Below are 24,721 nucleotides of genomic sequence, written 5' to 3' on the forward strand. Positions count from 1 at the left end.
TATGCCAGGCTCTTTCTCTGTCACAACCATACCCTTCCCGACCCGAATAGCATCTATATTCTCTGTTGAAAGGTGACAATCAGAAGCCTCTCCCCAGCAGTTTTGCTGGACTTTTCTTTGGCATGCTGCATTCTTATCCATACCTTTGCCTTCTAGGGCACAGATGGAGCCAGGTTCTGCAGTGGGCGCTCTGTGTGCCCAGAGCATTGGTGAGCCAGGCACCCAGATGACCCTGAAGACATTCCACTTTGCAGGTGTGGCCTCCATGAACATCACCCTGGGTGTGCCCCGGATTAAAGAGATCATCAATGCTTCCAAGGCCATCAGGTGCCTGCTTTCATTTCCCTCTTGTTCCACACATGCCTGTCCTGTTTCTTGAGAAACAATGATCCTCGTGTCACATGCATATGTGTGATATCCTCATAGGACTGTGTCTTAAACTCTGGGTGGCATGCATGCTGTGTTCATCCTATTTTGGTTTTTTAAAAAGCCACTTAAGAAAAAGTCTAAACTGGATACAGTCAAAATAGAAGCAATGTTTTTTTTTTATGGCCACAAGTAACATGAAGAGAAAAAATGTTAAAAATGACTGGAAAAACTGGAGCAATGTGTCAGTGGAGATTTCATCCTTTTGATGTCATTATTCCAGCCTAACTAGGCCTGACTGAAGTGTCTGCCACTTGGCCTGTGGTCATATTCTGTGAGCCCCTGGTGATTTCGTGATAGGATTTCTAGTTGATCTAAGGCTAGAAGAAATAGAAATGTTTTACAGTGCCTTTGATGACAAAAGTCATGATTTTTACCTGTGATCTATATTTAACAAAATAATGATACATAGCATTAAATGAAAGATAGTCAGCTGGGCGCAGTGGCTCACGCCTGTAATCCCAGCACTTTGGGAGGCTGAGGCGGGCGGATGATGAGGTCAGGAGATTGAGACCATCCTGGCTAACACGGTGAAACCCCGTCTCTACTAAAAATACAAAAAATTAGCCAGGCGTAGTGGTTGGCGCCTGTAGTTCCAGCTACTCGGGAGACTGAGGCAGGAGAATGACGTGAACCTGGGAGGCGGAGCTTGCGTTGAACCTAGATCACTCCACTGCATTCCAGCCTGGGCGAGAGAGCGAGACTGTCTCAAGAAAAAAAAGAAAGATAGCCATACTTGGTTGTAGAACCACAACTGTAGACAACCAGGGTGTTAGGAGCTCTGCCTGCCCCTTCTAGGCTGGTCAGATTAGTCAGTCCCAGGTGTGTATTCTGGGGATCCTGTCCAGAACAGTGAGGACAGAAGCTGATGGCCAGTGATCAGAGGAGTTGGAGGTGTTCCTGGAGAAGCGGTGATGGGAGAGGAGAGGGATGAGGGAAATTGTAATATGCAAAAGGTCACTTTACAGGCCAGGCCTGGTGGTTCATGCCTGTAATCCCAGCTCTTTGGCAGGCCAAGGCTGAAGGATCACTTTAGCCCAGGAGTTTGAGACCAGCCCCGGCAACACTGGAAGACCCCAAGCCTACAGAAAATTTAAAAATTAGCCAGGCGTGGTGGTGCACACCTGTGGTTCCAGCTACTTGGGAGGCTGAGGCAGAAGGATCGATTGATCCTCTACCAGGATGTAGAGGCTGCAGTGAGCTGTGATCATGCCGCTACACTCCAGCCTGAAACAGAGCAAGACCCCTTTCAAAAAAAAAAGTGTGGGTGGTCAGTTCACAGGGAACAGAACTAAAATAACTGCTTGTTACACTTGTTAGGACCAAAGAAAAACAGGTAGGGATCACTTTTTTTTTTTTTTTTTTTTTGAGACAGAACCTCACTCTGTTGCCAGACTAGAGTGCAGTGGTGCGATCTTGGCTCACTACAACCTCTGCCTCCTGGGTTCAAGCGATGCTCCTACCTCAGCCTCTTGAGTAGCTAGGACTTGGCTAATGTTTGTATTTGTAGTAGAGACAGAGTTTCGCCATGTTGGCCAGGCTGGTCTTGAACTCCTGACCTCAGGTGATCCACCTGTCTTGGCCTCCAAAGTTCTGGGATTACAGGCATGAGCCACCGCACCCAACCAGGGCTCACTTTCTAAGGAAGAATTTTCTGAAAGTCTTTTCATTCACTTCGGGAGTAGATTGCCTGGGGACCACCAAAAATAGTAAGTCTAAATGATAATGTATATGAAGCCCTTAGTAGCATACCTGACAGTAAATATTCAGTAAACTGGCGTTGCTAGTAACATTATGATTCTAAATAGCACTTGGGTTTAACAAAGCAGTGGTCTTCAAACAGGCTCCTCCCTTGTGCTAGCGTCATTTTTCCTTTGCCTCTTGACAGCACTCCAATTATCACAGCACAGCTAGACAAGGATGACGACGCGGATTATGCTCGCCTCGTGAAAGGGAGAATTGAGAAAACCCTCTTGGGAGAGGTAAGAAGAAATCCCTATTGATGACAAGAAAACTAGCTCAGCAACATTGCAAGGAAGTGTGAAAATCAGCTGCCATGGATTGACCAGCCTGTGGCGTCCTCACTACTCCAGCTCTTCAAAAAAAGCAAGCAGTCACATGCTCTTAGGAAAGGGGAAAGCAGCTGATTAACACTCTGATCTTTTGACACTCCAGATTTCCGAGTATATTGAAGAAGTGTTTCTTCCTGATGACTGCTTTATTCTCGTCAAACTCTCCCTGGAACGGATTAGACTTCTGAGACTGGAAGTGAGTCACATAATTAAATGTAGAGAGGAAGTCATCCTGTTAGTCCCAAGATAGGTACTGATAAACTAGGGCAAGAGCTAAGCAAGGCAGAGGAAGCATTGCAGAAGCTTCTGTTTGGTTTCTAGTTTTTGTGATTCTGTCGTCCCCTCACATTTTCTCTTTCTAAACCTGACCTTGATACAAATATAGCCATCTAAAGACACACAGGAAATTAGTTGAAATCTTGTGCAGACCACAATAGCAGTTCACTGTGACACGGTGTTATGATAAGTGGTCTTGTTGTCCCCTCTTCCCAGTGTCTGGAAGGACCCTAGGGCTGGCTCTCTTACTCATCTGTGGGTCCCCAGCGCCCAGCATGGCAGCTAGCCTAGGAAGTTCTGTAAATGTGTTTAGATGGGGAGATTAACCTGGCTTCTTAAACTGGAATGCACGGGTAGTAGGCAACATTTGAAAGATGATCCACCTTTCTCACAAACAGACCAACTTGGGGTGCAAACTGAGTAACTTCCCAACACCCTCTTCTTTCTCTCGGGTAGTTAAAGCTGTACTAGCCCTTAAAACACATTCTGGGGAGGCCAAGACGGGCGGATCACGAGGTCAGGAGATCGAGACCATCCTGGCTAACACGGTGAAACCCCGTCTCTACTAAAAATACAAAAAATGAGCCGGGTGAGGTGGCGGGCGCCTGTAGTCCCAGCTACTCGGGAGGCTGAGGCAGGAGAATGGCGTGAACCCAGGAGGCGGAGCTTGCAGTGAGCTGAGATCCGGCCACTGCACTCCAGCTTGGGCGACAGAGCGAGACTCCGTCTCAAAAAAAAAAAAAAAAAAAAACATATTCTGCCAGTTCGTTCTCTCACGCACCAAGGTCATATGTTACCCATGTAACAGATGACTCTGAAATGCAGCAACCTGCTCTCCAGTTTGGGGATTTCTCTAGCCTGTCTCTTGCTGCCTGCCTTGCGGCTCTTTTGCAGAAGAGCTGAGTTGCATCCAGGAATGTAGCAAGTGAACCACTGTGGAAATGTCAGGTAAAGGGGAGGCCCCACAGAAGCTTTTAATCAGCCTGGCCTCCAACCTCCAGCCTCCCTAGAGCTTCCCACAGAGGCTGCATGTGTTGCCGTGAATTGAGCATGAATTTTCAAGGGCAAATATTTTGTTGTGGGTGAAAAAAAAGCTATTTTTATGAGTAACGCACAGATATATATACATAATACATAAAACAGATATGTAGTATATCTATGGTATTAAATTCATGGTGCGGGTGGGAGGTGTTTAGAACAAACCTGACTAAAAGGACTTCTTAGAGGGGCAATAATGAAATAAAGGATGAAAAACACTGGAATCGAAGCCCTCAAACCTCTCATAACACCTACTCCTGGCCATGTTGCAGGTGAACGCTGAGACAGTGCGATATTCCATCTGTACGTCCAAGCTCCGCGTGAAGCCCGGCGACGTGGCTGTTCACGGTGAGGCTGTGGTGTGTGTCACCCCCAGAGAGAACAGCAAGAGCTCCATGTACTATGTGCTGCAGTTCCTGAAAGAAGATCTCCCCAAGGTGAAACAGGAGTCGCTTCTCATGGAGACCCAGCATCTCCCTGTGGTGTGACACGCAGGGCTGGGACTCAAGGGCTTTGTCACTTAGTCCCATTTCTTCATTTCTTTTTTTTTTTTTTTTTTTTTTGAGACGGAGTCTCGCTCTGTCGCCCAGGCTGGAGTGCAGTGGCCGGATCTCAGCTCACCGCAAGCTCCGCCTCCCGGGTTTACGCCATTCTCCTGCCTCAGCCTCCCGAGTAGCTGGGACTACAGGCGCCCGCCACCTCGCCCGGCTAGTTTTTTGTATTTTTTAGTAGAGACGGGGTTTCACCGGGTTAGCCAGGATGGTCTCGATCTCCTGACCTCGTGATCCGCCCGTCTCGGCCTCCCAAAGTGCTGGGATTACAGGCTTGAGCCACCGCGCCCAGCCCCATTTCTTCATTTCTTCTTGGCCGTGTCCCCAAGGAGTTAGTCTGTTAGATTCCTCTCTGCTCTGTCAAAAAACTGATGTTAGAAAGAGGCGTAGTCCCCTCCCTTATCCCTAAAACTAGCTCTAGTGTGTCACAGATGACCACTGCTGAAAGCTGGGGTGATCAAGGTGATCATCCCAGGGCATGGCTCACACCGTCCTCACAGCCTTCTCTGTCTCTGAATCCAGGTGGTGGTGCAGGGCATTCCAGAGGTGTCCAGAGCTGTCATACACATTGATGAGCAGAGTGGAAAGGAGAAGTACAAGCTTCTGGTGGAAGGTGATAACCTGCGGGCAGTCATGGCCACACACGGTGTGAAGGGCACCCGAACCACCTCCAATAACACCTATGAGGTACTGCTTACCCCATGGAGTCGCCTTAGGGTTAGGTTGTCTTCCTTGTGCCATCTGCAGGCCTTCCACTGATTCCCAGCATACTTCTCTCACCATCCCATTTGCCCTGGGTCTACAACTAAAAATTGCCCAGTAATCCATTTCTGGAAAACGGCACAGGGTTTGCTTTGAACTTGGAGGGCAGAGGAGGAAGTGGAGAGAATTTGCAGTGGCCTCACAAAAGTGGCTGCTTCTGCTCATTCCTTTCTCTCTGTAGGTGGAGAAAACTCTGGGCATCGAGGCTGCCCGGACAACCATCATCAATGAAATCCAGTACACCATGGTGAACCACGGCATGAGCATCGACAGGAGGCACGTGATGCTGCTCTCCGACCTCATGACCTACAAGGTGTGTGGCAGGAGGCCCCCGGGCTGCCTGGGCGTCTCGAAACTCACTTTCAGGAGAATAAGCCTGTGGAGTTTCTAAGACATGTAGAATGCGCCGCTGTGAGGACCATCAGAGAGGGAAAATAAGATGTGAACATTGCTCAAAAACCAAAGTATGCTGATCAGGCTGCGTGTCCTGGTCAAATCCCAGTATGAGAATTACAGCCTCATGGCAAACTCACACCCAGTTGGTGGAGTGAAGAGAGCTGGAGCTTGGTTCCGTTCTTATCCTGAGTGTCATCCATCCTAAAGCAAAATTAGCCATTGCCAAAACCCAGAGAGTCCCATGGCAAGTTGAGGTGTTTCTTTCTTTTTTTTTTTTTTTTTTTGAGACGGAGTCTTGCTCTGTCGCCCAGGCTGGAGTGCAGTGGCCGGATCTCAGCTCACTGCAAGCTCCGCCTCCTGGGTTCACGCCATTCTCCTGCCTCAGCCTCCCGAGTAGCTGGGACTACAGACGCCCACCAGCTCGCCCGGCTAGTTTTTTGTATTTTTTAGTAGAGACGGGGTTTCACCGGGTTAGCCAGGATGGTCTCGATCTCCTGACCTCATGATCCGCCCGTCTCGGCCTCCCAAAGTGCTGGGATTACAGGCTTGAGCCACCGCGCCCGGCCAAGGTGTTTCTTATCAAACCCATCCATCACTCTTCTGTAGCCATTCCCAGGAAAGAATAAGTTAACATGATCTGAAGTTGGGGGCGGGAGGCTGAGGTGGGTTGGTGTTTTGATTTTTTTTTCTCTCTTTTCCAAAAAAATGTATTTCCCTCTAGCTGTGCCTTAGGGCAGCAGGTTTTCATAAGGCTTCCCCAAACAAGTTGATAGTGTATTACAGAATATTTGGAAACCAGGTGAGGGGCCGGTCGCGGTGGCTCAAGCCTGTAATCCCAGCACTTTGGGAGACCGAGACGGGCGGATCACGAGGTCAGGAGATCGAGACCATCCTGGCTAACATGGTGAAACCCCGTCTCTACTAAAAAATACAAAAAACTAGCCGGGTGAGGTGGCGGGCGTCTGTAGTCCCAGCTACTCAGGAGGCTGAGGCAGGAGAATGGCGTGAGCCCGGGAGGCGGAGCTTGCAGTGAGCTGAGATCCGGCCACTGCACTCCAGCCTGGGCGACAGAGCGAGACTCCGTCTCCTAAAAAAAAAAAAAAGAAACCAGGTGAGGGAAATGGCTGTCGGTTCGACATCTTCTGTGAAGTCCTATTCTCTATGCATCTTTTACTTTAGTTGCAGGAAACTGTGTGTGTGCAGTTTTTGTTCTGACTTTTTGTTTAACATCACAAATATTTTCCATCTTGTTTCATGGTTTTAATAAATGTACTTTTTAAATTATGGCATAATATTCCTTTGAAGAGAATTATCTAAATTTAATTATCTTCATACTTGAGGTTTTTACATTTTTTTTTTTTTAGTTCTTTGAGCCATAAGAAATCTCTTCAGAAGTACTCCCCTTTTTTAAAGTTAGTCTCTGAATTCTAGTTCTTAATTCTTTGTTCTGATGGCATCTGGACACGAGTGTGAAGTTCCATGTTGCCGATGACTGACCACCTCAGTGGGACACAGAGGGCAGACACATAGCTCCCCAGGGCCTTTCACACCTGACGTTGGAGGATTTTTGTTGATTGTATTGAAGGTGCACCGTGCTTTGGTTTCAAGCTTTTGTCATTGGCGTGAGTACCACCGTGACTCTTTCCCACTTGACGCAGGGTGAAGTCCTGGGCATCACTAGGTTTGGCCTGGCCAAGATGAAGGAGAGTGTGCTGATGCTGGCCTCCTTTGAGAAGACAGCTGACCATCTCTTTGACGCTGCCTACTTCGGGCAGAAGGACTCCGTGTGCGGTAGGTTTGATGTTTCTATGAACAGCATCAAAGGCCTTTACTATTTACGACTTAGACCATGTCTAGGCTTCTAAGGGAATGAAAGAAACTGAGTGGCAGAGCATTTATTTTTTCAAGAATAATGTCATAGATCATGAATTGGAACTGCTGGATCTTTTATCTCCAAAGCCTGACTGTAGCATCCTGCATCCCCATTTACATTTGTTGGATGACTTCCCTCTGTCAGCACAGATGGTTTTTGGTCCAAGAAGAAAAGAGCAACCCTGAGCATGTAAGAATATTTCTAGCCCTTGACTTTGTAGTTAGCCACACTTCTCCTGACCCCTGTGTATGACACCAGGGCTGACAGGAGAGGGTACTGGCTGGGCACTGGGCAGAGCAGAGTGTCCTGCTGTCCTTGGGAGGTAGCCATCGATGCCTGCTCAGCCCCTGTGCCAGGCATCATATGTGCTAAGTATGTCAACCCACCGTTGGGGTGTGGATATTAAGCCCTTTGACAAGTCAGAAGACCCGGGTGACCTAGCTTGCTGTCGAGTCTACCAGCAGAGCTTTGCTCTGCACCATGCCTCATCCCCACCACTCAACAAAGCATGGCTCTGATGGGGCTGTACTGGCCTGCGGGAGAGGGAGCATGAGGGGAATTCTCCCCAGTGTCTGGCTTCCCTGCGTCTTCCATGAGACCACCACTGACTGCTGAGCTTTGCTCGAGCCTTTCTGATTCCACAGGAAGACCCTGCAGGCCTGCGGTGGGAGCTGGTGAGGGGCTGGAGTTCGGGAGGGTCAGCAGCCTGCCCCAGGGCACACGCTAATCAGGCCCACAGAGATTCCAAGTCTGGCTGCCGTTTCCAGGCCAGAGCTCTGCTTCCCAGTAGCCCTTTGCTGTCTCACCTCCTGCTCTTGTATAGATTGGCATCATTAGAGTGTATACCTATTTTTTGCCTCTAAGATTAACTTTTCTGTTTTCAAAAGGGACATGGATTGGAGATGGAGGGAAAGAAATATTACATAATTCTTTAAGATAAAGAAGGATGAGAGCCGGGCATGGTGTTGCTGTCGTCCCAGCTACTCAGGAGGCTGAGGCAGGACAATCACTTGAGCCCAGGAGTTTGAGGCCAGCCTGGGCCACATAATGAGACCTCATGTCTATTTAAATATTTTTAAAAAACAAGCGTGGGCCAGGCATGGTGGCTCACGCCTGTAATCCCAACACTTTGGGAGGCCGAGGCGGGTGGATCACGAGGTCAGGAGTTTGAGACCAGCCTGGCCGAGATGGTGAAACCCCATCTCTACTAAAAAATACAAAAATTAGCCGGGCACAGGGGCAGGCGCCTGTAATCCCAGCTACTCGGGAGGCTGAGGCAGGAGAATCTCTTGAACCCAGGAGGCAGAGGTTGCAATAAGCCGAGATCGCACCACGGCACTTTTAGCCTGAGTGACAGAACAGGACTCCGTCTCAAAAAAAAAAAAAAAAAAAAAACCAAGCATGAAGGGAAAGAAAAAGGAGCAGCAGTTAGAGTGGGGCAAGAGGGAGGTACAGGGAAGACTGGAAGAAGGCCCAGGGCCAGGAGAAGAACGAGTCTGCCTGACAACAGGGCTGAGACCCAGCACTCAAGCCTGACACCTGGAAACCGGGCCTTTGCTGCAGCTCTGCGGCCCCACACACCACCACCCACGACCTCTCTCCACCACCAACCTCCTCGACTGCCTGGCTGCCACCCCACCCGCAATTTGAAGTTTCCCCTCCTCCTGGTCTTTCAGCACATTGTAACCCCGTGTTCGCCCTCATTGCATGTTGGTCTTTAGTTGTTTGCCTGTCTGGTTCCTTGTTAGCACAAAGTCTAGAAGACAGTAGCCATGTGCTTGCTCGTCGTAGACTCAAGGCTTATGCCAGGTTGACATGGGTTTGGAGAAAGAATCTGCACCACCCCCTTGCTCCTGTAACTCTATAGGTGCCCTGCCTTCCGGGTGTTTCTCATCAGGGCTGTAGATCATCAAGGCTCCGATGCTCTTAAGCCTGGCCTGGCCCCTTCCCCTGAGCACAGCTAACAGCTGCCTGCTGCAGTTTCCAAGGGGATTGTATTCTGCTCACTACTGTCCCAGTTGTTTGCTTTTCTTGTAGGCTCTAAGCTAAGGAAGCACTGGGTGGCAAACTTAGAGTTTCCTGAGCATCCTTTCGTATTCTTGCTAAACTGTATTCTCAAAGGCACGGCCCTCCCAGGGTGCCTTTGGCTCAGGTGGGAGAGGAGAACTGGTGGAGCTGACTCTCTCCAACAAACTCCTAGGCTGTGAGCAGGCACTGCCCTACCCTGAAAGCACATAATCCCCCCGGCCTGCACTCCACAGCCACCCTTCTTTTCTAGATTGGAAGGAAAGGGATTTTCCAGAGTTCAGCCAGTTGATGTGGAGTGGTGCTGGGACTCACATCCTAATTTTCTGACACTTAAGCCAATAGTCTGTCTTCCTGAAAATGTAGCTTGTGTTTAGAGGCTCTCTGATGTTCATTCTGGTTGGTTTCAGGGGTGTCTGAGTGTATCATCATGGGAATCCCAATGAACATTGGAACCGGGCTCTTCAAGCTGCTCCACAAGGCCGACAGAGACCCGAACCCCCCCAAGAGGCCCCTGATCTTCGACACAAATGAATTCCACATCCCCCTTGTCACATAGTCCAAGGAAAGAGGGGACCATGCCAGACCTTCACTCCTTGTCCTGTCTGCAGCTCATGTGAAGAGTTTTGTGCTCCCTGGGACGGGGGTCCTGAGGTCCCCACCTGTGCCAGCAATCAGAAAAGCCCCCTTGGCATCCCCAGGAGCGGCTCCTCCTCTGATAGGGCGCAGCTCACACCAGTGACCCTGACTGTGCCATACTGCTCGGGAGAGCTGAGGGTTTTTTTGTTTGCTTGCTTGAAACTCAATCTATGGACGGCCCCACAGCTCCTGCACACCCTGCCTACCTGGACTTAAGGCCCAGCCAGGTGTCATGGCCCATCCCAGCTCACTGCATACATCCATCGGCTCCCCGTGGTGTCTTCACACCTGACGGTGAGCCAGGCCTGAGCCCCACACAGGCCAGGGCACGTTCGTGGATTTTCCATTCCTTGGTCTTGCTGGAATCTCTCAATGTGACATACTCATGTAAATATTGTTACTATTATTTATTTGTTCCAGTTGAGGGATTTGGAATTTTTGTTATTTTAGTTTTATTTTTGAAACCAAGCATCTATAGAAACCAAGAAAGCCAGCATGTAAGCGTCACTGGAAAAACTGGTTTAAGCAAATAGAGCCATCTGGGATTTGTAACTGAGCTGCAACTGTCATGAGGCCCAGGCAGTTCTGTAACATCTTCTGTAGATGCCCCTGGCTACCCTGTTTTCATCTACCTCAGACCCCTATCATGGGGCTCTACCCTGTGACAAGAGCCAAACCCATTCTCCATGGCCTATGGAAGCCTCACTGGAGTTTGGAGCCTGCTGCGATGGGGATGAGATGTTTTTTTTATAGAATTATACTTACATTCCTTGGATGATCTCTAGTTGATTTCTGAAGTTCTGAGTTGATGCTGTTAAGGTACCTGGGGTAGCCATTGGTTCTTGGATCTGTGTTAGAATGAGTGCTTTCCCTTCATACTGATGAGATTGTGGATTAGGAATTCTTGACCTAAGTGATTTTTGGCCAGTGGTTGGGTTTAACATTCTATTAAAATTTGTAGTTTGGGCTGGGTGCTGTGGCTCACACCTATAATCCCAGCACTTTGGGAGGCTGAGGAGGGTGGATCGCTTGAGCCCAGGAGTTTGAGAGCAGCCTGGGCAACATGACAAAACCCCGTCTCTACAAAGAATACAAAAATTAGCCAGGCATGGTGGCGCATGCCTGCAGTCCCTGCTACTGGGGAGGCTGAGGTGGAAGGTTCACTTGAGCCTGGGAGGTGAAGGTTGTAATGAGCCAAGATCGTGCCACTACACTCCAGCCTGGGCAACAAAGCAAGACCTTGTCTCAAAAAAAAAAAAAAAAAAATAAGCTTAAAAAAATTAATTAATTCTTATAAAAAATTGTAGTTTGACTTTATGATTTCCCTGCATCTATAAGGTAGACCTATTAACTTCTCTTGGGGTATCAGTGACGTGAAAAAATGCCATTTTTCTTAATGTTTAACCCCCCTTTATCTTTCAGTTGAGCTAAAGCCTGGTTTAGGACAAAGGATTAAGTTTGTTAATGAACACTAATTCAGGGCTTCTACTTGAGACCCCATTGAGATCACTGCTTCTCATGTAACCCGGGAAGAGCCATAAAGGGGCACCCCCCACCCCAACTGCCTTCCTGGAAGCGTGCCTGGGAAGTAAGCTGTAGGCTTGATCTGAGCCAGGACCACTGGGATCCGTGCAAAGACCAGGGGAGGGTAGAATTGAATCATGGGAGGGAACTCCGACACCCGTTTTCTTCTGCGGGTGACGCACACTTTAAATGGAAGAGAGGTTGTGGCTATAACTTGTGGCTGGGAATAATAAAGATGGCACCGCCAAGGAGCCTCATCTTGCTTGAGTGAGTACTCAGTTGGGTGCTGCAGAGTCTTGAGTCTGTGTGAGACGTGTGTGATTGTGATGGGTGCGGATCAGCATATAGCACTTGGGAACAAGGCAGACCTTGGAGCAGAATGGTTATGTGAAGGGTCACATCACCCATGGGAAATCATACGTCCTGGAGGTGCTGGTCCTCCTCCTGGAACTGCCAGCCTTGCTAGGACTGTCAACATCAACAGCATTGCCTGGTAAACCCTACGGTCTGTGCTCCCCACTGTGTCCCATGACTGGTATTAAAATTCTCCCTACTATGATCATCTGCCCTGCCCAGGCATTGGGCTTTATGCCAGCACAGAGCTCAAAGGCCAGGGAGCAGCACATCTTCAAGCATGAGAGCTCAATCAAAGGGTTACATTTGAGTCTCTGTACCTGCTTGGAAGAAATAAAAATATGCGTGAATTCCATCTCATCCATGAACAGTTACATATTCTTGACTAGCAGTCTGTCCAGTTCTTTGCCATTTTTATGTCTTTTTTACAAGGGAGATTAAAATAGCTCCTGACTCAGTTACAGCCCCCTGCTGTGTTCAGCACTTTAGGAGTGGGAGTGACATTCTGGATTCTTTCAGTATGTTTGTCAGTTAAACTATGGTGCCATGTTTCTATTTCAGGGTTTACCCATGTGTATTCACATTGATTCTTGTCTGATTGAACCTGGCATTGTATGTTTATTTTTCTTGATTTTTGCTATCTGTTGGACCTCTTTATTTTTCAACCACAACCCAAGGGAGGAAATATTTGCGTTACCTAAAACTATAGCAGAATAATCCTTGTGGGTTGTGAAAAAGGATGTTGGTCTTATATGGGCTGTAACTCCTAGAATGAGAACCAGGAGCTCACCTCTCCGGGCGCTGGCAGTCAACAGTGAATGCCCCTGTTACCCCCACCCCTGTGACTTAGAAATGTAGGAAATAAAGTGCCCCCTGAGCTAATCCAGCCCCAGTAGGAGGCACTGAAAGGACTCAAGTCTAGAGTCTGGAAGCGCCACCTGGCCAGGATCAGGTGCATAGCTTAACTTTTCTTTTATTCATTCAACAAAGATTTAAGGCCTGCTACTTCCAAGGCACTGTTCTAGGCATTAGGGGTGCAGCAGTAAACACAACAGGTGAATTAGATGTTAATACATCTGGCCAGGCGCAGTGGCTCACGCCCGTAATTCCAGCACTTTGGGAGGCCAAGGCGAGCGGATCACCTGAGGTCAGGAGTTGGAGACCAGCCTGGCCAACGTGGTGAAACCCTGTCTCTACTAAAAATAGAAAAATTAGCCAGGTGTGGTGGCGTGTGCCTGTAATCCCAGCTACTGGGGAGGCTGAGGTAGGAGAATCGCTTGAACCAGGGAGGCGGAGGTTGCAGTGAGCCGAGATCACACAATTGCACTCCAGCCTGGGCGACAGAGCGAGACTCCATCTCAAAAAAAAAAAAAAAAAATGGTAATACATCTAAAAGGAATTCCGCAGAAGCAGGTGAAGCAAAGAGGCTCAGGTTCAATGTGCAGAAGTGTGTCCAGCACACTCCGGGGTGAAAACTGCAGATCAAGGTATTGTGCTCCTGGGGGCACATCAGGCCCCACCAGGGTACAGAAAGGTCCTTCTGTGGCTGCAGCCCTCCAGTTCCAACCCCTCCCCCAGGGCCTCTCATGACGCTAATTTGGCTTCCTTGCCTTAGGCTTGGATTTTGGGGAGTGTGCCCTGGGTGAGGACACAAGCCTGCAGTCACTGGGAAAGGTTGCCACCGTCCTTTCCCCAACCTACTGGCAGTGTTAGCATGTGAACATTTGAATCCATTAATACTTGCTACACTTCTGCTCTGTGCCAGGCAGTGCACTAGGCCCTTGAGGAAGGTCCCTGCATGAATGGAGCTTACCATCTGGTCAGGGTCATCTTGTTATGAGCCTGAGTTCTACAATCAGAGTGTCAAGATTTAAATCTCAACTCCCCCTTTTTTAAATTTTTATTTATTTTTTAATTTTAAATAGAGACGGGACTTGCTATGTGTTCCCAACCCAGCTGGTCTCGAACACCTGGGCTCAAACAATCCTCTCAAAGTGCTGAGATTACAGGCGTGAGCCACCATGCCGAGTCCCAGTTCTCCCTTTCCATCTGGTGAACATGAACAAATTACTTAACCTCTCCTTGCCTCACTTGACTCATGTATAAGATAGGAATACTGTTTAGTAGTGTTTGACTCATTGGGTCATTGTGAGTTTTAAAGGTGATTACACATAAAAAGGTCTTAGTACAGTGTCTGGCACATAATACACATTAAATGTTTGCAGTTATTAATACAGTGACATTATTTTTTCCTGGAAAACATGGTCTGTGAATTCACAACTAAAAACCAATCCTCTGGCTCTTTTTATTTGACCCTAAGTGGAGCTTGGTGGACTTGGGATCCAGCCTCCCTAGACATAGCAACTACCCAGCTGTCTGCTCAATCAGTAGGTTGTGGGAAGTATTTTACATGGGGGAGGAGAAGGGTTAGGGAATGGGATGGATGTTGGCCACTGCGTGGTTGAGGGCTTGAACACTTTAATGCAGGCCATAAAGTAAGTGTGATCTCATTTTAGAGTCACAGGTAGTAAGACCAGAATAATTCAGACAGGCAGGTTTTTTGTAGAGGTGCAGATGTTGATAACACCTATGTATTTAGATTATGTAAGAAGGTATCCCATAAGGGGGAACTTAACATTTTTCTCTCTCTTTAAAAGAATATGTTGCCGGGCGCGGTGGCTCACGCCTGTAATCCCAGCACTTTGGAAGGCCGAGGCGGGCGGATCACACGGTCAGGAGATCGAGACCACGGTGAAACCCCGTCTCTACTAAAAATACAAAAAATTAGCCGGGCACGGTGGCGGGTGCCTGTAGTCCCAGCTACTCAGGAGGCTGAGGCAGGAGAATGGCGTGAACCCGAGAAGCGGAGCTTGCAGTGAGCCGAGATCGCGCCACTGCACTCCAGCCTGGGCGACAGAGCGAGACTCCGTCTCAAAAAAAAAAAAAAAAAGAATATGTTAGGGCCGGGTGCAGTGGCTCATGCCTGTAATCCCAGCACTTTGGGAGGCCGAGGCTGGTGGATCATTTGAGGTCAGGAATTTAAGACCAGCCTGGCCAACATGGTGAAACCCCGTCTCTACTAAAAATACAAAAATTAGCCGGGTAGTAGTGGTGCACACCTGTAATCCCAACTATTCAGGAGGCTGAGGCAGGAGAATCACTTGATCCTGGGAGGCAGAGGTTGTGGTAAGCTGAGATCACACCAGTGTACTTCAGTCTGGGTGACAGAGTGAGACCCTGTTAAGAAAAAAAAAAAAAGAAGAAGAATGGAACAGCAACTGGGTGACAAGGACAGAGGTAGGAAGTGACTCTAGTTTTTGTTTGTTTGTTTGTTTTGTTTTGTTTTGTCGTTTGTTTGTTTTTCCAGACAGGTTCATTCTCCGTCGCCCAGGCTGGAGTAGAGTGGCATGATGACCTCGGGTCACTGCGACCTCTTCACCTCCCAGGCTCAAGCAGTCCTTCCCACCTCAGCCTCCAGAGCAGGTAGGACTACAGGCACATTGCCCAGCTAATTTTTCTTTCTTTTTTTTTTTTTTTGCAGTGATGGGATTTCACCATGTTGCCCAGGCTTCACTCTGTTCTGTTGTACCTTTCTAATTTTGTGCCTTCTGAAGGTCTTGCCAATTTTTTTTTTTTTTTAATCAATACCTGGGCAACATGGCAAAACCCCATCTCTACAAAAAATAAAAAAAATTAGCTGGGCGTCATGGCACACATCTGTGGTCCCAGCTACTCAGGAGGCTGACGTGGGAGGAACACTTGAGCCCAGAAGGTTGAGGATGCAGTGAATCAAGATCACACCACTGCATTCCAGCCTGGGCAACAGAGTGAGACCCTGTCTCAAAAAAATAAATCAACAGCTGATGGTAAAGAAATCCAGTCACCTTGGAGCAAACCCTGTCCCGGAAAGTACTTGAGTGTTCTGAAGGTAGTTGAGTGGTCCCTTCCAGTGATAGCGACGTAAAGCTGGTAGGCACTAGTCACCAGTTAGGACAAGGTGACCAAAAAATGCAAGTCGACAAGCCTTAAATACATAGGATTTTCTTTTCTGACATAAAAAGTCCACAGTAGGCATTCCAAGGCTGATAGAACAGTTCACCAAGTTGTCGGGGAGGGACCCAGGCCCCTCCCAGCCTTCCACTACACCACCCCTCCACCATTCCTCATGGTTCAGTGTGGCTGCTGAGGTTCCAGGCATTCCAGCCAGGAGAAGGGGAAAGAGACATAGCACTTCCCTTTAAGGAAAGTTCCCAAAAGTTACTTGACACTTCTGTTTACATCCCATGAGCCAGAACTTACATAGCCAAACCCAGCTCCAGAGAGGCTGGAAAATGTTTGGACTCTGGGTGGCCATGTGCCTAGCTAAAAATAGATTCCTCTGTTAGCAAAGAAAGAGGGGGAGGGCCACAGGAAGTGGAGAATGATCGTGTCTCTGCCTCTGATGGGCAGGACCTTTCTTTTTTCCTTTTTTGGCTTGACAAAGGTCAGAATATCCCCCCAATCCCTCAGAAAAAAGGGACTGAGACCCTGATCCCTTCATTCTCCCTTTTAGTTTCCCCTTCTTGCAAATTTCATGCTTGAGTTATGGTGGGGTTTTTTTGTTTTTGTTTTTTTTTTAATATATAAACTGACATTTAAATTAGATCACATTCCCTTCACAGGCTGTTTAAAATGTTTCAGGGCTGATGGAAAATGTGACTGTCAAACATTCATTCAACAAATAACACTTTTTTGACCCCCTACTATATCCTGGCCCCAATACCAGGTCCTGGGTTTAGAGTGATGAACAGTATTGCTATGGCTCTTTTCCTTGTGGAATTAATCTAGTCACAGCACTGTCCAGCAGTACTGTAGTGTATAGTAATATAGATGACAATAATTATGTAAGTCATATGTAATTTGTTTTTGTTTTTTTTTTTGAGATGGAGTCTTGCTCTGTTGCCCATGCTGGAGTGCAGTGGCACAATCTCAGCTCACTGCAACCTCTACCTCCTGGGTTCAAGCAATTTTCCTGTCTCAGCCTCCCGAGTAGCTGGCAGTACACGCACACGCCACTACACCCAGCTAATTTTTTTGTATTTTTAGTGGAGATAGGGTTTCACCATATTGGCTAGGCTGGTCTTGAACTCCTGACCTCACGTAATCCACCCCCCTCAGCCTCCCAAAGTGCCGGGATTACAGGTGTGAGCCACCATTCCCGGCCCATATGTAATTTTAAATCTAGTATTGCCCAGGCATGGTAGCTCACGTCTGTAATCCCAGCACTTTGGGAGGGTGAGGCAGGAGTACTGCTTGAATCCAGGCATTTGAGACCATCCTAAGCAACATGTAAAAACCCTGTCTCTACAAAGAATACAAAACATCATCCAGGCATGGTGGCACGCACTTGTAATCCCAGCTACTTGGGAGGCCGAGGTGGGAGGATCACCTGAGCCTAGGGAGAAGAAACGAGAAATTAATTTTAACAATACATTTTATTTAACCCAACATGCCCAAAATGTCATTTCAACGTGTAATCAATATAAAAATGACTGAGATATTTTACACTCTTATTTTCATACTAAGTTTTCCAAATCCAGTGTCTATTTTGCGCTTAGCACATAGCAAGTTTCACGTGCTCAGTAGCCACATAGCCCAAGGGTTGGCCATTCAGCTCCCCCACTCACTCTCCAAGAACTTTCCAGTAAATGCTTCCTAGGGCTTACATTAACCAGAAATAATTTTCTGTTGCCTGCTAGCCTGGCCCCAAACCTGAGACCTGTATGAAGGTGGATAGTCCACACTCAGAAAAGAGAACCAGAATAGTAGTCATGGAAGTTGGAATCTGCCAAGGAGTATGGAACAACTCACCAGCCAGATGAACTCATCCTAAAAATACAGATCTAATTTTTTTAAAAAAGAAAAGGCCAAGTGCAGTGGCTCACACCTGTAATCCCAGCATCCCAGCACTTTGGGAAGCCAAGACGGGTGGATCACTTGAGGTCTGGAGTTCAAGATCAGCCTGGCCAACATGGTGAAACTCCATCTCTACTAAAGATACAAAAATTAGCCAGGCATGGTGGCGTGTGCCTGTAGTCCCAGCTACTCAGGAGGCATGAGAATCGCTTGAACCCAGGAGGCAGAGGCTGCAGTGAGCCAAAACCGCGTCACTGTACTCCAGCCTGAGCGACAGAGCAAGACCCTGTCTCGGGGGAAAAAAAGGAAGGGAAAAATGGTGAAGAGAGCCCTGTGTAGACAGACCCGAGTCTCATCATCTTCTCAGGAAGCTTTTTGGGTTGCCCAGGCCTTAAGTAGGCCTGTGCTTCCAAATTTCATTTGCTGGAGGAGTGCCAGTGTGCTGGGGAAGTCAGAGGCTAGAAGAAGCATGTTCTTGCACCTTGCAGTCTGTTCCACCACCGAGGAGCGGGCCTGACCCGAGTGGCCTGCAGTAAAGCTCCGAGTCAGGGAGCATGGTAAAATCACCTAACGCTGGTGTTTCAGGTAAATCACAATCTCTCCCCATAGACAACTTGATCTTCCTCATGTACAAGATAAGCTACTTATTCAGTAAGACAGCACTCAGGGAAGTATGAATTTTCAGACCTCGTGATAAATCCACTGGTCTGGCACAAATGGACCTGGACTGGGATAGCCATGACTCCAGTTCTAGCCACCTTTCTGCCTGCCATTAGTAGCATTGCCTGCGGCAGGCTGCCTCCCTTCTGTGTCTGTTTCCCAGTCTGTATAATGGAGATTAAACTCTCAGCCATGCATGTCTGCTTCCAAGCATCCGTGAGGCATCTAGAAGCCAGAAAGCTTTGTACATCGGTTAGGCAGAACATGCAGAGGGAGCTGGTCACTGCTGATGGAGTCTCAAGTCTTGGCTAGCTCCTTCCATACCTCACCCTCTTGCCTTTCAGGAATTGTCCTGAGACCTGAAGCTGAGCCCTGAGAGGGTGCCTGGGACTGCCCCCGGCCCTGGTGTCAGTGTGCGCCACAGCTTACCCTGATGTTCTCTAGGCCCCTTCCCTAACACTGAGACTACTCTCTAACCTGGGTGGGTTTTTTTTCTTTCTTGGGGGGGTAGGGAGAGGGGGGACAGTTTTGCTCTTGTTGCCCAGGCTGGAGTGCAATGGCATGATCTCAGCTCACTGCAACCTCTGCCTCCTGGATTCAAATGATTCTCCTGCCTCAGCCTCCCAAGTAGCTGAGATTACAGGCATGCACGACCATGCCCGGCTAATTTTTGTATTTTTAGTAGAAATAGGGTTTCACCATGTTGGCCAGGCTGGTCTCGAACTCCTGACCTCAGGTGATCCACCCGCCTTGGCATCCCAAAGTGCTAGAATTACAGGCGTGAGCCACTGCGCCCAGCCATGGATGTTTTGTTTTGCTAATTGTCTGCCTTTCCCTGGTCAAATGTAAGCTCCATGAGGACAGGGGTTTTGTTTTTTAATTCACTGCTGTATCCCCAGTGCTTAGCACACAGTGCCTGGCATGTAGTAGCCACTTTAAACACATCAGTCAAATGAATATATGAAGGAGTGGATTCCATCTTAAATTCACTTTTAGAATTTGACGTCAAGGAGGAGTGAGGGCCTTGGAGCCCAGCAGGCCTGGAGTGGAATCTGTGCTTGGTTACTGCATAGCCCCAAGTTGCCCCCATCCTGATCAGGGTTAAGATGTCCTCCTGGCTGCAGGGTCTCCCTATTTAAGGACTGCACAAGCGTAACTGCCTCTTGTCCTCTCACCACTTCACAAAAGGCTCAATTCCAATTTTGCCCAAAGAGGGCCCCTCACAGGGCCAGACCAAGGGCATCAGGCTCTGACCACCATCTCCCGCCTCCCCACATTTTCTGCCTTCAGGCCTGGGCCCCAACCCTGGCCCCAAACACAAGAGCCAGAGCCAAATGCTTCTAGCATATACCACCACGGGTGATTTATTTAAGGGTCTCCGAATAATCGCTTAAGTGTCACCATGACAACCTGAAGAGTTGCCATGGAGATTGGAGCAGGAAACGTCCCCATGGAGACCCCTGGGAGACGCTCTAGGAAATCATTACCAGGTGGAGGGGGCTTGGGAAGGGGGAGCTGGACAAATAAGGGAGCCCCACGGTTTGTGTGCTGCCACAAGAAGGGGGGTTGAAGGAGCAAAGTGGGAAAGACCAGCCTAGAAAAGCAGGCAAGTTAATGATCTCCAACTCTAGGGTCCCTTGTGATAAATAACTTCCATTATGTCCATAGAAGAGATCTGACAGAAAAGACAGAATCTGGTGGTAATGGTGGCCCCCAGGACGGGGTTGGAGGAAGGAGGTTTCTTTTTCACTTTATACTCCTTTGTACTATTTGACTTTCTGTTATCGTAGGCATGTAAATAGTAATTATTCCAAAATTAAGTAAGTTATTTACTATGTTAAATATTTTATATGCTCAAAACAACCCCATAGGGTAGGTATCATCTCCATTATATGGATGAGGAAACTGCCGTTCAGAAAGGTTCAGAAAGTGGCCCACAAGGCCAGGAGTGGCGGCTCATGCCTGTAATCCCAGCACTTTGGAAGGCCAAGGTGGAAGGATCACTTGAACCCAAGAGTTCAAGATGAGCCTGAGCAACAGAGTGAGACCCTGTCTCTACAAAAATATTTTAAAATTATCTGGAGGTGGTGCACACCTATAATCCCGGCTACTCAGGAAGCTGAGCTGGGAAGATTGCTTGAGCCCAGGAGGTCAAGGCTGCAGTGAACCATAATCTCAACACTGCACTTCAGCCTGGGCGACAGAGTGTGACCCTGTCTCGAAAGAAGAAAGGGAGGAAAGGCAAGAAAGGGAAGAGAGGGAGGGTGGGAAGAGAGGGAGGGCAGGGAAGAGAGGGAGGGCAGGGAGAGAGGGAGGGCAGGGAGGGAGGGAGGGCGGGCACAGTCATGATGACAGTCGAGAATCAAACCCAGAGCTCCTCGTCCCCTATGCAAGCCTGGATTCTCTGATCTCAACCCAGCTCTGCCACTAACATGTCAGGCACCTTTAGGTAACCCGCATCCCTCTGGGCCTCAGTTTCCTTACCTGTCAGATAGTTTAGCAGTCAGGACTGGATGAAGACGAAGGACTCTCTAGCTTGACATCCTAAGTTCACGAAGAGTTCCCCTCAGCACCATGGAGAATCACAGCTGTGGGTGGGGGGTGGGGAGTAGGGAGTGTGGTGACAGGGAGGAAAGGGGCATAACAACAACCCTCAGGGACCTTGAGAAACCTCTGGATTCTCCCTTTGCAGAGAGTGTAAGAGAAGCAGGGAAGGTGAGCCACCAGGAAAGTGTGCATCAAAACCGCAGTGGAGCCAGACGAGGTGGCTCCTGCCTGTTATCCCAGCACTTTGGGAGGCTGAGGCAGGAGGATCACTTGAGCCCAGGAGTTTGAGGTTACAGTGAGCTAAGATTGTGCCACTGCACTCCAGCCTGGGCAACAGAGAGCCAGTCTCAAAAAACAGAATAGAAAAAAAAAAAAAAAGGTTTTGAAAAGCACATGGCTGATGCCAGGAGCGGTGACTCACACCTGTAATCCCAGCACTTTGGGAGGCTGAAGCGGGTGGATCAGTTGAGGTCAGGAGTTCGAGATCAACCTGGCCAACATGATGAAACCCTGTCTCTACTAAAAATACAAAAATTAGCCGGACATGCTTGCTTGAGCCCAGGAGACAGAGGTTGCAGTGAGCTGAGATCGCATCACTGTACATCAGCCTGGGTGACAAAGTGAGACTTTATCTCAAAACAAAAAACAAAACAAAACAAAAAAACACAGCTGGGTGCAGTGACTCTCACACCTGTAATTCCAGCACTTCAGGAGGCTGAAGTGGGCAGATCACTTAAACCCAGGAGTTTGAGACCAGCTTGTGTGACAGAGGGAGACCCTGTCTCAGGAAAAAAAAAAAAAAAAAAAAAAAAAAAGGCTGGTCTTGGTGGCACGCCTGTAACCCCAGCAGTTTGGGATGCTGACACGGGTGTATCACCTGACATCAGGAGTTCAAGACCAGCCTGGCCAACATGGAGAAACCCTGTCTCTACTAAAAATATAGAAGTTAGCTGGGTGTGATGGTGGACGCCTGTAATCCCAGCTATTCAGGAGGCTGAACCGGGAGAATCACTTGAACCCAGGAAGCAGAGGTTGCAGTGAGTCGAGATTGCATCATTGCACTCCATCCTGGGTGACAAGAGTGAAACTCCGTCTCAACAACAACCACCAAAAAAAAAAAAAAAAAAAAAACAAAAAAACCACCCACACACAATGAGACACCTCCTCACAGCCACTGGGATGGCTGGAATAAAACATATGAACAATTACAAGTATTTGCAAGGATGTGGAGAAATCAGAACCCTCCTACGCTGCTGGTGGGAATGTCAAATGGGGCAGCCACTTTGAGGCACAGTTTGGCAGTTCGTCAAAAAATTAAACATATGGACATCACATGACCCGGCCATTCCTCTCTTGGGTAGTAGACACCCAAGACAAATGAAAATACACCTCCACATGAAAACTGGCATGAAATGTCCAGAGCAGCATTATCCGTGGTACCCAAAAGCGGAATCTCCCCAAAAGTCTATCAACTGATGAATGGATAAACAAAATGTGATATGTCCATACAATGAAATATTATTCAATCATAGAAAGGAATGAAGTTCTGATACACACTACAACATGGGTGAACCCTGAAAACATGCTATGTGAAAGAAGCCAGTCACAGAAGACCACACAGGATCACATAGTAAATGATTCCATTTATATGGAATGTCCAGAATAGGAAAATCAAAAGCAACAGAGAGTAGATTATTGGTTGCCTAGGGTTGGGGGAGAGGAGAAATGGGGGTGAGAGAACAGCTAAGGCAGTGGTCTCCAACCTTTTTGGCACCAGGGACTGGTTTCATGGAAGACAGTTTTTCCACAGACTGCTGGAGGGTGGGAGATAGTTTCGGGATGATTCAAGTGCATAACATTTTATTGTGCAGTTTATTTCTATTATTATTACATTGTAATATTTAATGAAATAATTATACAACTCACCATAATGTAGGATCAGTGGGAGCCCTGAGCTTGTTTTCCTGCAACTAGACGGTCCCATCTAGGGGGTTTGGGAAACAGGGATACCCTAAGTGTGTTGCTTATGCCCAGTCTACTCCATAATCTCATTTTGGTTCACTGCGGAAAACCCTGCTTCACAAGGATAGGATGTTGGAAACAGAAGCAGGCTTTTCATTGCTTTTCTGGCAATCTCAGGACATTCTGCCTTGACTTTAATCAGAACATACAGAGACCTGAAGTTGTCTCAAACATACGTTCAAGGCAGCTGTGCAACTGAAGTATATCGACTCACTTGCCACCATAAAGCCTGCCACTAGATGCAGCTTAATTTTCCCTTGCCACTCACTGATGGGGTTTTGATATGAGTCTGCAAGCAATTGATTTATGATGGTCTCTGTGCAGGCAACCCTCTCTGCTAACATTCATCTGTATTTGCAGCCACTCCCCAGGGCAAGCATCACCACCTCAGCTTCACCTCAGATCATCAGGCATTAGATTTTCATAAGGGGCACAACCTAGATCCCTCACATGTGCAGTTCACAATAGGATTCACGCTTCTGTGAGACTCGAATGCCGCTGCTGACCTGACAGAAGGTGGAGCTCAGGTGGTAATGTGAGCAATGGGGAGTGGCTGTAAACACAGATGAAGCTTCACTTGCTTGCCCACTGCTCACCTTCTGCTGTGTGGCAGGTTCCTAACAGGCTGGGCTGTGGACCATTACTCTTACCAGTCTGTGGCCCAGGGGTTGTGGACCCCTGAGCTAAGGAGTTTCTTTTTAGGGTGATGAAAATGTTCTAAATTGACTGTGGTGATAGGGATACAATTATGCAAATATACTAAAAGCCAGTGAATTGTACAATTTAAATGGGTGAATTGTATACTATGTGAATTATGTCTCAATAAAGATGTTTAAAAAGGAGAGAGGGACGGCACTGACCCAAGGTCACATAACCACTGAGTGGCCACCCCAAGTGCTCTGCCCCTGCCTATCCTTTTACTTTTCTGCTCTTGTTAAGGAGGACCAGAAGACTCTCCATGGGGCAGCCTTGAAGACTGATTCTAAAATGAACAAGGGCTGGGCGTAGTGTGGCTCACACCTGTAATCCCAACACTTTGGGAAGCTGAGGCAGGCAGATCATGGGCCAGGAGCTCAAGATCAGTCTAGCCAATATGGCTGAAACTGCGTCTCTACTAAAAATACACAAAAATTAGCCAGGTGTGGTGGCACACATCTGTAGTCGAAGCTACTCGGGAGGCTGAGGCAGGAGAATCACTTGAACCCGGGAGGCAGAGGTTGCAGTGAGCTGAGATCGCACCACTGCACTCCAGCCTGGGTGACAGAGCAAGACTCCACCTCAAAAAATAAAAATAAAATAAAATAAAATAAATAAATAAAATAAAATGAACGGGTTCAGGCATGGTGGTGTGCACATGTAATCCCAGCTACTCGAGAGGCTGAGGCGGGAGCATTGTTCGAGCCCAGGAGTTCAAGGCCGCAGACAGCCACGATCACACCACTGCACTTTAGCCTGGACAACAGAGTGAGACCCTGTCTCTCAAAAAAAAAAAAATTAAAAATAAAAATGAACAGGTGCCAGGTGGTAGGGGCCCTCCCATGACTCCCCTCTGCCAGAGCAGAGTTCTTTTAACAGACGGGGCTGCCTTAAGATTTAACTTAGGGAAAGGGTTGCCCTGCCAGAGGAAAAGAAAAGCAAAGGTTTGAAAGCCACTGACAGAG

General features: G+C 48.0%; 1 protein-coding gene across 1 annotated transcript in view; it reads left to right on the forward strand.

The window, feature by feature from the left end:
* POLR3A (RNA polymerase III subunit A) overlaps window positions 1-12,296 on the forward strand; it is a 53,944-nt gene extending 41,648 nt beyond the window's left edge. Inside the window, exons 24-31 of the mRNA XM_005565348.5 lie at window positions 157-327; window positions 2,315-2,408; window positions 2,602-2,694; window positions 4,085-4,249; window positions 4,886-5,050; window positions 5,307-5,438; window positions 7,180-7,312; window positions 9,830-12,296. Coding sequence (XP_005565405.1) covers window positions 157-327; window positions 2,315-2,408; window positions 2,602-2,694; window positions 4,085-4,249; window positions 4,886-5,050; window positions 5,307-5,438; window positions 7,180-7,312; window positions 9,830-9,978 — 1,102 coding nt within the window. The 3' untranslated portion in view covers window positions 9,979-12,296. The remainder of the gene's footprint in view (window positions 1-156; window positions 328-2,314; window positions 2,409-2,601; window positions 2,695-4,084; window positions 4,250-4,885; window positions 5,051-5,306; window positions 5,439-7,179; window positions 7,313-9,829) is intronic.
* The last annotated feature ends 12,425 nt before the right edge of the window (window positions 12,297-24,721 follow it).

The sequence above is a fragment of the Macaca fascicularis genome, chromosome 9, assembly GCF_037993035.2.
Source record: "Macaca fascicularis isolate 582-1 chromosome 9, T2T-MFA8v1.1".
NCBI classification, from domain to species: domain Eukaryota; kingdom Metazoa; phylum Chordata; class Mammalia; order Primates; family Cercopithecidae; genus Macaca; species Macaca fascicularis.